Here is a 16,538-nt window from a genome sequence, read left to right on the forward strand (position 1 = left end):
ATCTGTTTCATTGCCTATACTGTCTTGGAATGTGGATAGGAAATATGCACACAGAGGGATTCCCTCTCCATTGACTATATAAGGGAACAATGCAGTCGACACTCAAACACAGCGCAGCCTCCATCAGGATTGCCCCGCATGTGTGTCCCTGGGAGGTGGCTTCGTCCTGGGGAGGACAACCATAGTAGCAGTAGCCTTTCCGCCGCCGCTTTTTGTCATCTTGGGTGACTCTCCAAAAGGCCCTTGGGTTGGATCGTCACACTTTGAACCTATACACAGCCCTTTGTGCAAATCAAAGTGCCTGACTAATGCTAACTCGTTAATACTTGGAACATGCTTGGGACATAAGTAGGCTGTGATGATGATCTGGGAGAGTGTCCTGTTGTTGAAATAGTTTATAATTTCCGGGTGTGTCTGTATTTCACGGTCAGGCACGAGCTGGAAGGGGTATGATCTAGATGCCATGAGAAGCGTTTTTCCTGTGACATACTCAGCCCTGACCACAGGCAGTCTCATGAGAAAGTATTTTACCATGAAGAAACTGGACTGGAAAATGCATCTAGTGCGTGAAGTTGATGGAGATGCAAGGGAGGAGCCGGTGAAGAGATCATGCTTCCTTTTAATCTCTTCAGCGTCGAAGTTAGGAGGTTGTTTTGGTTTTTTTTTTTTTTTTTTTTTTTTTAAGATACAGCCTGGGCTAAAATTTTGATTTTTGTTTCGTTTCACGTTAACTCAGTATGTTGTTGGCAATTTAACTTCCACAAAGATCAAGTTAGTTGGTTCTTTGCAGAGACCCTGCTCATTGGCAGTGCAAAGTGAGAAGTTACTCGTGGTTGTGGGCTTTGGGGCAAAAGAATCGAAACATTCTGTTAACCCTCAGTGTTACCATGTGATTCTTGAATTCTTGTGTGTCTTGCGCTCCTTCCTATGGTTACGACTTACAGAGTAAGAATTAGTCACATGCCATTTGCAGTTTTAAGTCTTATGTTAAAACCTTTTCCGGAAGTCTCTAGAATAGGGTGCGGGTAGAATTTAGGTTATTTGGTTCCCAGCACTGTTTGTTGGTTGGAAGCTGAACGTAGAAATTAGGTTTGAAAAAATCTGCGTTCAAAATGGGTTTTTAATTTCAAAAAGGGATTTTCAAAAGCGTGTAATTAATGATTCCAGTTTTGCTTCAGAAAAGTAGTTTATGTAAGCATGCCCCCACTTGTTGCCAGGGTGTCATGCATAGATGAGGATATTACACTTGACTTTTTATTTTTCTAATTCATTTATGTGTTTTTCATATCTTATAAAATGAGTAATCATTTTTTAAGTGCTTCTTTTAAATTGAAGTATAGTTGATTTACAATGTTGTGTTCGTTTCAGGTGTACAGCACAATCCTTTTTCAAATTCATCTCCATTATAGGTTATTTCGAGATACTGACTACAGTTCCCTGTGCTATACAGTAGGTCCTTGTTGTCTATCTATTTTATATATAGTAATGTGTATCTGTTAATCCCAAACTCCGGATTTATCCCTCCCACCACTTCCCCTTTGGTAACCATAAGTCTGTTTTCTATGTCTGTGAGTCTGTTTCTGTTTTGTAAATAAGTTAATTGGTATCATTTTTTAAAAATTCCACATATGATATTTATCTTTATCTGACTTATTTCAGAAGCACTTATTCATTGTGAGGCCCTAGGCTATGCACATTGTATGTATTAATTATGATATAGGGACTGTTATTTTCTCCCATTCTTACTGATGAAGAAATGGATGCAAGGAGAGGTTAAGTAACTTGTCCAAGGTCACACAGCTCGCAGGTGGTGGAGCTGGGGTTCAGATCCAGGCAGAATGACTGGTGGGCACTTCACCACCATGTATGCTGCTTCTGTAGAAATACATTAATGTTTTATGAAGTAAGCCTCTCTTTCTTTGGAAGTGTTATGCTTCTCCTAAGGTCAGTAATTCCCCCAAATTCCCAGGGAATCCCTATTTCTTCATGCCTGGAGACTCAAGATCCCCCTTATGCTAAACTGCAGTGACCAGAAGCTCCAAAGATCGTTGTCACCCGACGAGCACAACTCTGTGGACACTGTTGTCCATCTGATGAACACCGTTTTGTTTTTAACCCGCCTTTTAAGAAAATGTTTCTAATTCCTTGACCAGAGTGATCAAATCTTCAGAAAGTTCACTGCCAAGTACCTTTGAGTGTGGCTTGGATTGAGTGATTATATTCTTCTAGACATCTCTAAATTCTTCTCTAAAGATCTGTCATGTCTAGCAAGTAGTTCTGGTTCCGTGTGAATGCAGGAATTCCAAAGCCATGGATTTGCAGGTTAGTGGCCATTTTGGGTTGTGTCATTCTTGAAGTACAAGGGCAGGGATTCTAAGCCAGACTGTGTGACCTTTGGCATATTCGGTAAACTTTCTGTTTACGTAAAACAATTTAGAACCAAGCCAGATACGCAGTTGGCATTCAGTAAGTGTTGGCCATCATTTCTTCGTCATGACCTGGCAGCTGTATCGTCAGTACCTTCATCTCCCCCACGCTTGTCCTTTGGCTTCCAGCCAGCCATTCCCTCTGTATTATTCTACGAGTCAGGGCAAGGCATAGGTTAGGGTTTGCTGAGGGTCAGAAGGAACCATATTTGCTCAAGTGCCTTTGCCAGCGGAAGGATACAGGCCTCTCAGTTGCAAGTCATCTGTGTGACCGTGCGTGAATCACATCAGCCCTCTTGTCCTCGGTTCGCTTTTCATGCGATGAATATTGTCTGCCTTAGATTCCTCTGGGCTCAATAGAGGGTGCTGTGGTTTTCTCAGTGTCTCTCTAAAGAGGATAAGCCAGTGGTTTGAGATCACTGGGGAAGAGGAATCTTTGTTTCCCACAAAATATATCTTCTTATGTATGGGGTAGTGTACTAAGTACAGTTTCCATTAACTAAGCAGTTGTCGTGTACAGGTACTGTGCTAAGGATTAGGCATATCTCACATCATCTTGAGAATTTAACCTTTCTGTTCCTGTGTCTCCATCTATGTTAGCTGGGTATAATGATGCCTCAAACGATTGTGAAAATGAGATGAGATTGTGTGTCTATACTGTTTAGTACTTGTCAGGCAATAAACACAGAATTGCAACTTTTATTGTTACCTTCCTCATCCCCAGTGGCCAGGAACCAGAACAGTTTTAAGAATACATTTAATTGAAAATGCAAATCAAAGCCACAGTGAGATGTCACTTCACACCTATTAAAATGGCTCTTATCAAAACGACAAGAAATAACAAGTGTTGGTGCGGATATGGAGGGCAGGGAACCCTTGTGCACTGCTGGAGGGAATGTAAATTGGTGCAGCCACTATGGAAAACAGTATGGGAGTTCCTCAGAAGATTAAAAGTAGGACTATCATATGATCCAGCCGTCCCACTTCGGGGTGTGTATCCAAAGGAAATGAATCACTATCTGGAAAAGATATCTGCACCCCCATGTTCATTGCAGCATTATGTACAGTAGCCAAGGTATGGAAAAAACCCAAAGTGTCCATCGATGGATGAATGAGTAAAGAAAATGTGATATACATACGCACGCGCACACACGCGGACACACACACACACACAGAGGAATATTACTAACCCATAAAAAGAAGGAAATCCTGCCATTTTTAGCAACACAGGTAGACCTTAAGAACATTGTGCTAAGTAAAATAAGTCAGACAGAGAAAGACAAATACCATATAATCTCACTTGTATGTGGAATCTAACATGATCAAACTCATAAAAACAAAGAACAGATGGGTAGTTGCCAGAGGTGGGGAATTGGGGAAGTGGGTGAAGCTTGTCAAAAGCTACAAAGATCAGTAAGTTTTGGGGATGTCATGTACAGCACGGTGGCTTAAGTTAATAACACTGTATCAGGGCTTCCCTGGTGGCGCAGTGGTTGAGAGTCCGCCTGCCGGTGCAGGGGACGCGGGTTTGTGCCCCGGTCTGGGAGGATCCCGCATGCCGCGGAGCGGCTGGGCCCGTGAGCCATGGCCGCTGAGCCTGCGCGTCCAGAGCCTGTGCTCCGCAGTGGGAGAGGCCACAGCAGTGAGAGGCCCGCGTACCAACAACAACAAAAAAAAATAACACTGTATCGCGTATTCGAAAGTTGCTAAGGGAGTAGATCTTAAAAGTTCTCATCACAAGAAAAAATTGAACCTGTGTGAGGTGACGGATGTTAGCTGAACTTGTTGTGCTAATCATTTCTATATACATGTAATCATGTATATATGTAATCGTTTATATGTATATAATCATGCTGCACACATAGAACTATTAGAGTGTTACATGTTAATTACATCTCAATAAAAGTGAGGGGGGAAAAGCATTCAGAGCAGAAAATCTTCATACAGTTACTCAACACCCACCCCCCACCACTCAAACAAGAAGCAAGCAACTATAGTAGCATGTGAGAATCTAGAGTGGATTGAAAAAACAGGGACCAGAAATCCTGCTGGACCTGAAAGCCATGTCTGGTGGGTGGAAAGAGACAGGTCGAACTTAGACAAAGGTGGAGCAGAGACACAGGTGTCCCGGTGTGTGAACTGTAGCTGGACTTCAGTTAAACTGTGAGAAGAAATCTGTGCTCTCTCAGCTCAGCCTCTCCATTGTTTGCTTTATGAAACGCTCTTCTTGCAAAGGTCCGACCTTGGCTCAGTTGAATCATGGAACGGGGGACTTGTCCCTACTGGGACGTGAAGAAAGGATCAAAATCAGGGGATGATGGTGACAGCATCAGTATCCCCAGAGAAGATGGATGAATCTGGAGAGATAATTATGAGGGAGATTCAGAGATAGCTGGGCTGGTTCATTTCTTCCTGTCTGCCTGCTTGGGGATTGCCATCACAGCAATAGAAACACAGGATGTTACAGGGGTTCACAAGCAGCCCTGGTCCCTTGGGCCCCAAGGGAAGGACTCTGCTGCTTGAAGGAACTGGATTGAGTTTTTAGGAAGAGGTAGAATTTATTACCTTTCAAAGATACCGTTTATTTTTTAACTTCATTGAGATAGGTTTTTCATAAAGAAATGGTATCTATATTAAGGTGTACAACTTGATGTTTTCATGTATATATATATATATATACATTGTGAGAAGATCACCACAGTCAAACTCAATGATTCATCCATCACCTCTACATAGTGACCCTTTCGTGTGTATGGTGAGAAGATTGAAGCTGTATCCTCTTAGAAAATTTCTAGCGTACAATACAGTATTATTAAGTGTAGTCACCATGCGGTACATTAGATCCCCAGAACTTATTCATCTCTCACAGCAGAAGGTTTGTGCCCTTTGGCCAATATCTCCCCATTTCCCCTCCCCCCAGGCCCTGGCAACCACCATCCTACTCTCTGCTTCTTTGAATTCAACTCTTTTAGTTTCCACGTGTGTAAGTCAGGTCATGCAGTATTTGTCTGGGAAGGGTAGTGTTTAAATGGAGAAGATACTTGGATGCCATGTAAATGTGGGCAGAGAACATGAAGAAGGGAATTACAGATGTGACTGTGACTCCAAGAGTCCTGGGAATAGGAAGATTTGGTTGAAAAAAAAAAAGCAAGTCTTTAGTGTGGGCAAAGAGGACAGATGAGTTAGGAAGTGTGGTACCGTGACGAGGCCCTTCCCTTCATCCTGAAGGCATCGGGACGCACGTTCATTCATGCATTTTTGGCTCTGTAGGACCGCGTGTCCCTTTGCCAGAACTACCCTTGGCCATATTTGGTCTAATCACTGACCTTGGTAGAATGTGAGTATCACGTTTTCAGGAGACAACGTTTGTTTTTGTATTTCTGTCCTAACCACTCACTAGACTTGTGACCTTGGGCAAGTCACCAAACCTCACCATCTTAGTTTTTCCACTTTAAATTGATAATCATAAACCCTTCCCCTGCTTCCCTTAGAAATGTTTAGGAACGAAGAATAAAAGAAAAAGTATAAAGCAACTAACTGGCATAATGCCTGGCACATAGTAAGCAATTCAATACGTTTTTATTTTAGTATTCTAAATGCGGGGAGTTATGACCCTCCACTTGCCCCTGTGTTTCTAGATGTGCCTCATTTCTTAAGTTCTCATACAGGTATGTTCTTCGCTGTTTGCAATAACTGCCTTGCGAAGTGTAAATTACTGGAAAATATTTGGATTTTTTTTTTCTATCTAGACTAACTTTGGCCAAGAGTGAGTAGTTCCAAACTTTAGATTCTTAGTCATATTTGGGTCTCCCCCTCTTCTCTTTTCTATTTCTTTCTTTTGTCTTTTATCTCAGCTGGACTTGGTTCTCACTCTTGCTTCTTTGCCCAAAATTCAGCGAAGGAAAGGAAGGTAATTTGTGAAGTGAAGCCTTCTAAGGGTTTATTTCCTGTTAGGGCATCTCGAGCCCTGTTAGGGCTTGTATGGCAAGAAGAAAAGCGGGTACAGCATCATTTGGCTGATCAGAAACTTAAGTACAGTGTTACGAGCAGAATCACAGAGAATGCTTCTTTATTTTGAGCATGATTCCAGCCCGATTCTTTGGCAGCTTTCAAAGCCTCACTGCAAGGTATGAAAAGATAAGAATCTGGATTATTCATAATGAGAGTTACCGGGCTGCACCCTCATAAAAGGCAATTGCAGAAAACGGCAGGTTAATACAGTGAGTTAACAGATCCCTTGGATTCATTTAGCCTCTCATTTGACCCCCCCCCCCCCCGTTTTCTACTTTGGGAACTTGGAGGAGGACTGGGCCAGTTTACTTATTCACTTCGGGATACAGTCTGGTCCTTCCTGAAGAAGCGGAAGCGGGTTTGATGCCGCATCCTGCTGAACATTTTAGATACTGTCTAATAAAGCCGACTTCTGTTTTACTAGATGGCAGTGCTGATCTTGCCTCCAGTCATGGTACCCCAGGCTGAGGGCTTGTCAACTCTCATGAGCTAGAGAGGCTCAGGCCTGGGCAGTGCTTGAATGGAATCCTTCCAAACACAACTCAGGTACCGGAGACTTGGTGGTGGTGATTCAGCGTCTGGCACTGGGTCCCGCCAGGAGCAGCCAGCCGGGGCCTCAACAAGGTGCTTGGGGGGCCCTATGTTAATAGGTGTTTGGAGTAGGAGCGTGATGGCGGGGCTTCTCTTTCCTCCTCTTACAAGAGACTTCAAACAGACTTTCTGCCTGTTTGTAGCCATCGCACTTATTTCAGCTGATTTTGCAAGAGGATCACAGATACCCTTTTCCCCTTGGCTTGTGAAAGTTCCTAACTTTGACCTTCTTTGGCAGGAGGCATCTTCTGGGCGCCTTACAAATGAAAAAGGTTATTCATAACTGCAAGTGAATATAGGGTTTGCGGACCCTTTTTCTGCTTCCCAGCTTTCCTTTGGGGGTGGGGCTTGTAGCACAATGCCTCCTCCTGTCTACAGCCTTCAGGTATTATTTCTGTGTCCAAGTCTCCTGTGGTAGGTGCATGAGATGGTGTTTGAACCCTGCAGCACTAATGCTGGTGAATCATGGCATGGTGGAAGAACACGGTTGCGTAACTCTGTTCTCCTTCATCCCAGCTCTTCTAAAAATAAAAAATAAAAAAATTAAATGTTTAAAAAAGAAGGAAATGGCATTTGCCATCTTTTCTCCCAAGCAAATATGCTCTAATGGATTGCCTACACACACACACACACACACACACACACACACACTCACTCACTCACTCACTCACTCACTCACACACACTCCCAACCAACCTGTACTCATGTCTTTGCATTATTTGTTAGATTTTAGAGCAAAGAATATATGACTATTAAACGTCATAGCATCCTCTGTGTAGCTTAAGGAACATGAAATCTTGTCAGTAAAGATTTGGGAAACGTGGCATTGGGAGTACATCTAGAGGATGGAGGTTCAAGCTGGTGTGGGACAGTAAAGAAATTGCAGTGGTCCCGGTTGGGGAGGGAATGCTGGGTGGTGGCCTCATCTTTCTCCACCCGCACAGGTGGAGGTGACACTGCTCACGGCCCTGTCTTCTTCTTCAATTAGGACAGCGATGACGATAGGGAACTTTGACTTTTCCGTTTCCTGTCCCTTTTGCTTTTAACTTGAACACGTAGTTTTGGAGAGTCGTAGGAGTGAGATGGTCTCTGCTCCAGTTTTTCACCATGTCTATCCAGCTGTTGTCTCATAAACTCACTTGCAGAGGCTGTGCAACATTTGGAGAAAGCCATGCCCTCTCTAAATATCGGCTGGAATGCCCTCAAAGTGTAGGACACTTTACAGAGCTGTCAGAACTCTTGAGGATGGGTGATGCTCCGTAGAACCTTTCTCTTCTGGGTCACTGATTCAAATCCGCTGTCCCAAATGATCTAAGGCATTGCTGTCGGCCCCGCCTACTTTTGGGGGGTGGAGTCAAGTAAATCAACTACCAATGACTGCTCAGAGTCTACACCCTTATTTGCAGTATCACAGATTAGACCAAAGAGTGACTGGTGCAAAGAGACAATTAAAGGCTCTCTGATGATTTTTTGTTGGTTGTTGTTGCCCTCTGTGTATTAAAGTTCTGATAAAGTATGTTTTTGTTTGTTGTTTACTTATGTCACCAGTAACATGACTTGAGGGTCTGCTATAGTGCTATCTTTCACTGGGTATCTAATATTTACACAATCGTTAGAATTGGAATCTTTCCTTGGGTGTCTAATATTTTCATATTCATAATCACTGAAATCCCGCTGTGAGATTAGCTCACTTTTCCATTCTTCTGTGATAACCAAGTGCTCTAGTTGTAAATTATATACATATACACATATATATGTATGTGTGTATGTGTATATATACATATGTATGTATATTTGTTTGCATTCTTTTTTTTTTTTTTTTTTTTGCGGTATGTGGGCCTCTTACTGTTGTGGCCTCTCCCGTTGCGGAGCACAGGCTCCGGACGCGCGGGCTCAGTGGCCATGGCTCACGGGCCCAGCCGCTCCGTGGCATGTGGGATCTTCCCGGACCGGGGCACGAACCCGTGTCCCCTGGATCGGCAGGGGGACTCTCAACCACTGTGCCACCAGGGAAGCCCTTTTTTTGCATTCTTGTTGGAGAATTCACTGCCTTGGAATGTTGTTGGTTCTGTGCAAATGCTTCTAGTTCTGTCAGCCACCATCATTTCTTTTCTTAAGGTAACCCACAAACCTGCTTTTCATCCTGCACTGGAATGCTTACCGTGTCCAAAGCAAGGGGGTGATGGAGTTTCCCTGCATACTTATTTCTGGGTGTTGCTCCAGAGCAGTTGTCAGATTGGGTTCCATGAGGAGCAATCGTGTTTAGATGGTAGCTAGTTGCTGGAGTTGAACCAAGATAGCAAATTAGCGTAGGGGGAAAAGGTGCTCTGGAGGTGTCTGTAGAGGTTGAGAAATAGAGGAGAGAACATGTCTTCTTTCCTACTAAGCTTCCCATGCAGCTTTTTATTGCTGGCTTTTCCTTCCACCCTCATCTACGCAGTGACTGTTGATTAGCCTGTGAAATTATCTGAGAAACAGGTTTGATCTTGCGGGGTGCGGAGAGTCTAGGAAAAGAAACTAGAGGAAGGGTGGCTGACTCAGAGCTGCCTTTGAAGCTGGAAATGGGACAGCTTCTCGGGGCAGACAGGAAGTCAGCAGCCCTTCTCCACTGGCCAATAGGGAACGTTGAAAACCTCGCACTAGAATGAGATGCACTCTGAACTGCTATAAATGACCTGTGGGAAGAAGAAACATGCGTTCAGCATTCGCAAGTAGTTTGAAATGGTTTCAGATAGAGGAGTACGTGGATGTATTTTGTGTTCCTGTCCCAGTTCCTTCTTAGAAAATCAAAAATGAGTTTGAGCCTTAAGAATAGCTAATTAGTAACATCCTTGCATCTTAGCTCCACTAAAATTATTCTGGCCAAATGATTGAAAGCTCTGTTTATATAAAATTGTGTCCGGTGGAATCTTATGAGAATCTCAGAATACAGATAGCAGCCTAAGACAAGCTGGCAAACTTTTCTTGTAAAGGGCAAGATAGGAAATATTTTAGGCATTTCAGTCTCTGTCACAAGTACTTAACTCTGCTTTGTGGCCTAAAAGCAGCCAGGTGGTACGGAAGCAAATGAAGGTGACTGTGTTCCAATAAAACTTTATTTGTGGACGCTGAAACTTACATTCCATGCAATTTTCACGTCACAAAATATTTTTTTGTTGTTCTCCCAACTGTTTAAATAAGTAGCAACCATTCTTATCTCATGGGCTGGACAAAAACAGGTGATGGGCTGGATTTGGTCCCTGGGCTAAAGTTTGCTGACCCTTGACCTAAAATGCTGCAGTGCCTCATATTTTTTGAAGACCTCCATGTATCAGTACTGACCTCAGGTACTGATCTCATCACCAAGTGTGTTATGTAAAACAAAATTGTCTGTTTTCTCCTACCGGGTTGCTTTCTGTTTGTGTGCGTGTTTACTCACACCATATTTTATGTAAACACATTGGTGTTTCTTAAAATATGGTAAACGTGTTTTTTGAACATTGGCTACCTTGATCAACAATGCCAAACATAGCATACCTCATAGGATGCCTCACCCCCCAAATATAAGCACCTGCCGTGAACTTGAGATGTAAATAGCTCGAAAGTTACAAACATGCTGATGTAAAATGTAATTTGTAAATAACAGATGGCACGTATTTACAAGGAATGGGAGGCACTGCTGAGAATGAAGTCATCTGGAACCAAAAGAATGGAAGATGTGTCAAAACTGTCCAGGTCCCCAGTCACCATGAAACTAACTAGCATGCTGCCAAACTAGCGACCCAGCGCCCGTCCCCCTGACCTTCTGAGTGCCCAGCTCGGGCTGGGGTCTGTGGTGTGCTGACCACAAGGAGACTTCAGCCCCTGGGGCAGATCGGGGCATAGATAGCAGCCAAGGCAGAGAGGGAGGCAGTGTATGCCTTGGCTCCTGTTAGCTCACAGGGCCATTGATTTCGTCTGTTGAAGGACGATAAATGGGATGTGTGCAACTGAGCCGTAAGTGCCTGGTTTTATCACTCGCCTTCACACTGGCATCTTCGAGCTGCATCTTTACTGTAACTCCAGCCTAGCAGTCAAGTACAGCACCGCGTTATCCAGGGCCAGGCAATTGTCACATCTGTTCTAAAGGAAGTGTTGACTCAACCCAGCCCAGGAAACCACCACCAAGAGTAAAAGGTCTCCAGAGATTGGATGGAACCTTTTAAGTTATTTACACAAGCAGTTGGCCTGGAACTTGAGTCACAGTTGATCCTTGCTTCTTACAAGGGAAATTCTTTTATTTATTCATATTCTCTCCCCCTCCCTCCCCCTTTCTCTTCCTCTCCCTCTCTCTTTCTCTCTCTCTCTCTCTCTCTTTCTCTCTCTCTCTCTTTCTCTCTCTCTCTCTCTCTCTCACACACACACACACACACACACACACACACACACAATATCTACTTGAATCTTACTATTCTATAGCTGCTAAAGGATCTACTTGTATCTTCAAACAGGATATCTTAAGGGACATTGCTCCAATCATGATTGAGAAACTGTTATAAAAATAAGAGCAGTCTGTCCTCACTCCTTAGTCCTGTTGGGACACACCTCTGAGGTTCAGGCAGTGGAATCGGAGATGAAAGACCTGAATCTGGTTTTTATGATTTTGATGCATGGAACAGGTAAAAATGGCTATCAAGTCAGCATGTATAGGTAACAAAGTGGACCTAGGTCCCCGGTGCAGTTCCCAAAGGGGATCCCATCAGTCATTACAAATTTTTTACCGACCAGCAGTGAATATGACGATAAGCGTGTTTGACTCACATGGTAGATGCCTTGAGGGGTGGGATAGGGAGGGTCGGAGGGAGACGCAAGAGGGCGGAGAGATGGGGACATATGTATATGTATAGCTGATGCACTTTGTTATAAAGCAGAAACTAACACACCATTGTAAAGCAATTATACTCCAATAAAGATGTTTTTTTTTAAAAAAGGGATTTGTATTATAACGTCATATACATAGTGTCGTGCGCTAAGGGTCTGTTTCTCTTCTTTTTTTGTGACGATTTAAAATCTAGTTTACAGTGATTTAAATATCATGGGAGTCAGAAAAGCAAATGCCCTTTAGTGATTGATTTCACAGCACTTTATAAGTTCTAATAAATGAGGTTTTAAAATTCTGGCTGAGACCTTAGTTGATTTTTCAGAAGGTGGGGAAGTGTTAGTATGGACCAACTTTGTTCTCATACGCATGATTAGGCCAGGGAATTATTATGGAATAATTCGTAACAATTCATATCAAGATGAATAATTCTTTTTAAATATATATTTTTTAAAGATTGATTTATTTATTTATTTGGCTGTGCCAGGTCTTAGTTGCGACATGCCGAACTCTTAGTTGCAGCACGCAGGATCTATCTAGTTCCCTGACCAGGGATCGAACCCACGTCCCCTGCGTTGGGAGTGCGGCGTCTTATCCACTGCGCCGAGGGAAGTCCCCCAAGATGAATATGTTCTTTGCACTAGGGTTGTCTCTCCATCCCAAATATTTGAAGTTATTTTACCTGTTTGCATTCATTTTGAGGGTGAAATTTGGAGGCCAGTTTATACATCTTCATCATCTGTTCTCTCTTCAGTAGTTTGACTAAAATTTCCCTTGTGTTCGTACAAGTTCCTAAACGTTTTCTGCCCTGTGCTTCTACCTTTAATTATCTTCTTTGGTGTGGCTTTGTCTGAAATGCTGTGAAAGGGCTGGAGTTTGTTACACGATTATGTAATTTGATTTCCCCCGTGTTGGGTCTGAAAAAGATGTTACACACATAAATGACTTTTTTTCCTTCAACCCAGCAGAAAAATTGCAAGGATTCCAGTAGCTAATTTTGAAATGTATAGAGCCAGCTTAGTAAACATTTGTTGCAAACTTAAATTTGAGTCCTCTACTTTATTTTGCTGAAGTGTGTTTGTGAGAACTTGCTCATAGAAGAATAGGTTTGTGTGTATGTACATTTTTTTAAAGGACACTTATTAGTATGTCTTTTGCTTAAATGAGGAGCTCACTGTATAGATTCTCTGAGACTTGAGTACCTGAAAGTTGAGTCCCTGTTCTCCAGGTATTTGGTGAAACGTGGTAAATTATTTCAACAAAGGTTTGTGACTCTGCGGAGTTGCCGCTACCCTGATCTCCTTTGCTTGCTCTGTTTTGGTCTTGAATGCACCTAACTTTTCTCCTCTTCCCCACCGTATCTTTCTCCGCACGATCTTTTCATTGTCATCTACAGACCTTCTGTCTGCCTTTCCAGCCAGCAGCCAGACCCTTCTTGGCTGATCAGTCTATGACTCTGGGAGCTCTGAAGGTAGCACTTAAAATACATAACAGTTCCCTTTCCTACATTAAAAAGCCATAAAACCTTCATGGAAAATAGCTAAGAGGACGTATACAGTAGGAGGAGAGGCTCTTTGCTCCTGCAGGCACCTTGCAACGGGACTATTTTTCTTATATGATATAAATGAAATCTTCACTCTGCCCACTTTTACACCTACGCATGTACTGAGCGTCTCCAAGGAGACAAGGAAACCCGGAGTCCAGTGATGGTGGTGAATCCTCCTCGGAGACAGCAGGCTGGAGTCTCAGGCAACTCTCCCAGGCGTCTTGGCTTCCAGATGCCCCTCTCAGACAGCCTCTCTTCTCAAGGCTCTTGCAGGCAGGCTTTCTCGAACACGCCTCTCCCTTCCCAGATGAAATAGCCTGTCCGTTCCATCTGAAGGGCTGGTCGTGGTGAGTTCAGTAGACAGAAGGCTACTGAAGGGATAAGAAGGGTGGGTGCAGTAGGGAGGTGAGATCGGAGGGGTCCATCGTTCCCAAGATCTTTTCTTGGTCACCCGTTTCTTTATCTGTGCGTATGTTTCATTTCCTCCCTCTGGACCTCTTAGGCACGAAGCCACCACGCAACCTTACGTAGCGTCTTAAACATATTCTTTGTGACAACGGTACAGTCATGAGCTCGGTTTAGTTAGATTGTCCTTTGAGGAGAAGTACTCCTCTTGCTGATTCAACATTTTTAGACATCTTTTCGTGAACAGTAGCCCCCTTGAGCACTCTCATTGCCCTTCCCCTGAGTTTGCTGCATGGGAAACCCCGTACCATCTTGCCTTTCCCCACTGCACCGTGTCACTCTAACTTTTCCTAGAACCATAAACACTGTTCTCTTATGTAAATGACATCTGTTCCTCTTTGAGGAGCACGCTACCGTCATTAGCCCATTTTTCACACTTTCTAAGATTATAGTGTCAGGTCTTTTCGATGCTTTGACCCCGTCTCTGTGTGAATCTTCTTTCAGGCACAAATAATGAGTTATCATGTAGCAATGATTATTGATGTGATCCCCAGTAAATCTTGTTTTGTCTCTAAACTCCAGGCACATCATTTAATGAGCCTTCTCAACATCTTGTCCATATGTACGTTTTTGGTTCTCAGCTGAATTGATTCAAATAATCTAACTTCTCGTGTGATTTTCTAGCACAATGTCTGCAGATTTCAGTGTTCCGTGGCCAGTCCTGCTGTCCTCTTTGGAAAGGTGGGGCTAGCAGTTATTCCTGTTAAGTCCTTTGTCCCTGAATGACTGCATGAGGGTTTATTGATGACACACTTTTTTATTTGAGCTTTCAAAAAAGATTGGTCAGTCATTGGTCAGTGTTCTGCCTTTGGAGGAGTCTCGTTTTCTCCTCTGGTTTTATCTCCAGTCGATAGCACCTCCCCAGTTTCTAGCTTTAAATAAAAACCAGCCCATGGTGTAAGCTCAGAAGGACCCATGTGTGTTTGACACAGTCAGTTTTATTCACAAGCGTGTAACGTACCCTTTGAGTGGACTTAGGGGTCACATTGGCCAAGATTTTTTCTTACGTAGTCCATCAAGGTCACCCTGTTTTGATCTCCCTTCACAAATAACTTCACCCACAGTGTGGTCCACCACTTAGCTTTTCCTCTTTATTTGGACTCAGATGAGCTGAAAGTGTTACTTTCAACTCGAGTTGCCTAGCTCCCACGAGAAGAATTGGAGGAGTATGAAGGTACCTTTGAAAGGAGCCCTTCATTGTCTCCGAAGTCTCTGGCTTTGCCCAGGTTCCTGCTGGCCTCTCTCTGCCCTCCTTCCTCAAAGTCCCAGTCATTCATACTGCCTTTCATGTCAGATTTATGGTAGGAATCGAGTGTCTGCTCAGATGGACTGCTAGGCCTGAGGAACTGTGGATGGAATTGGCGAACTCTAAGAAAATGTAAACACATTCTGGAAAGTTTTCCAACTTAGACTGGTGGGACGTTTGGTTTGCTGTTTCTTTTGCCCGGAAATGGAAAAGTCAAGATCTCATCCTCATGTGTCCTTCCTAGAATACTTTTTTGCGAAGGAGGCCCTGAACCTGTGTAGTAACACAAACGTTTTCCTTCCATTTTTCCTTCCAGGCACTTCAAGTGGCAAGACAGCTTCTTCTCCAGCAGCAACAGCAGCAAGTTAGTGGATTAAAGTCTCCCAAGAGGAATGACAAACAACCAGCCCTTCAGGTAGCAAGTCTTTTTTTTTTCTTTTTTCTTCTTTTTTTTCCTTTAATTTGATGATACACTTTGGGACAGCCGATAAGCCATTCAGAAGTGGATTGTGTTGAGAATTGCAAATCCCGTAAGGAAATCTTCTGCCAAAAAAGTTCATTTTTTTGTTTAACACTAGAACATGACATTTGGGGGGCAAATGTCTCTTCAACCAACATTTTTGTTGTTGGGAGTAAACAAATCTAATGGGACACTTTACTCGGAGGCTGAGGAGTTGTTGGCATGGGTTGCTTATTAGGCAGTGTGGCTTACCAATGAGGAAATGTCCATAGTACTCACATATGTCACTCATTCTCTTGTGATCTGTCTGGAAATGGGACACACACACGTGCGCGCACGCACGCGCGCGCGCACACACACACACACACACACACACACACGTTACTTTAGTGCAGTGGTTTTCAGCCGGAGTGCTTTTACCCCTCAAAGCACAGTGGGCAGTGTCTGGAGACATTTTCGGTTCTCACAACTTCGGGGGAATGGGTGCTATTGGCATCTAGTAGAGGGAGACCGGGGAGGCTGCTAACATCCTACAACGCACAGGAAAGTATATCCCACAAGAGAGAATTATTCAACACAAAATGTCAATACTGTCAGGAACGTATGGGGATTAAGGAAGATACAGTATCTTTAATACACCTAGTAATGAATGTAATACCTACTCCATTATTCACTGGCTGTTTTCCAAATATTTCTGAATCATTAATAAAGATTGGCAAGCATTTTTTTATGTAAAGATACTCCAAAAGACTGTTTTAGCAGCTTCTCATTTCAGGCACATTGAGGGCAGGGTTTAGTGGAGTGGAAGGAGTGAGTTCATAAAAATCTACTCTGAATCTTTGACTTGGAGTAGAAAATTGTCATAGACATTTTAAAGAAACTTGACATGGAGTATCCCATGCTCCATCCCACGCTCCCATCCAGGACAGGGAGGGCACTTGCAGGTACCAAGTGGC

General features: G+C 43.3%; 1 protein-coding gene across 12 annotated transcripts in view; it reads left to right on the top strand.

Moving 5' to 3' along the window:
• FOXP1 (forkhead box P1) overlaps positions 1–16,538 on the top strand; it is a 695,723-nt gene that overhangs the window by 531,255 nt on the left and 147,930 nt on the right. For all 12 annotated transcript variants that reach the window (XM_024747009.1, XM_024747006.1, XM_024747008.1 and 9 more), the window contains one exon: positions 15,439–15,537. In XM_024747009.1, the coding sequence (XP_024602777.1) occupies positions 15,439–15,537 (99 nt within the window). The remainder of the gene's footprint in view (positions 1–15,438; positions 15,538–16,538) is intronic.

Source organism: Neophocaena asiaeorientalis, unplaced genomic scaffold, assembly GCF_003031525.2.
Source record: "Neophocaena asiaeorientalis asiaeorientalis breed wild unplaced genomic scaffold, Neophocaena_asiaeorientalis_V1.1 scaffold130, whole genome shotgun sequence".
NCBI classification, from domain to species: domain Eukaryota; kingdom Metazoa; phylum Chordata; class Mammalia; order Artiodactyla; family Phocoenidae; genus Neophocaena; species Neophocaena asiaeorientalis.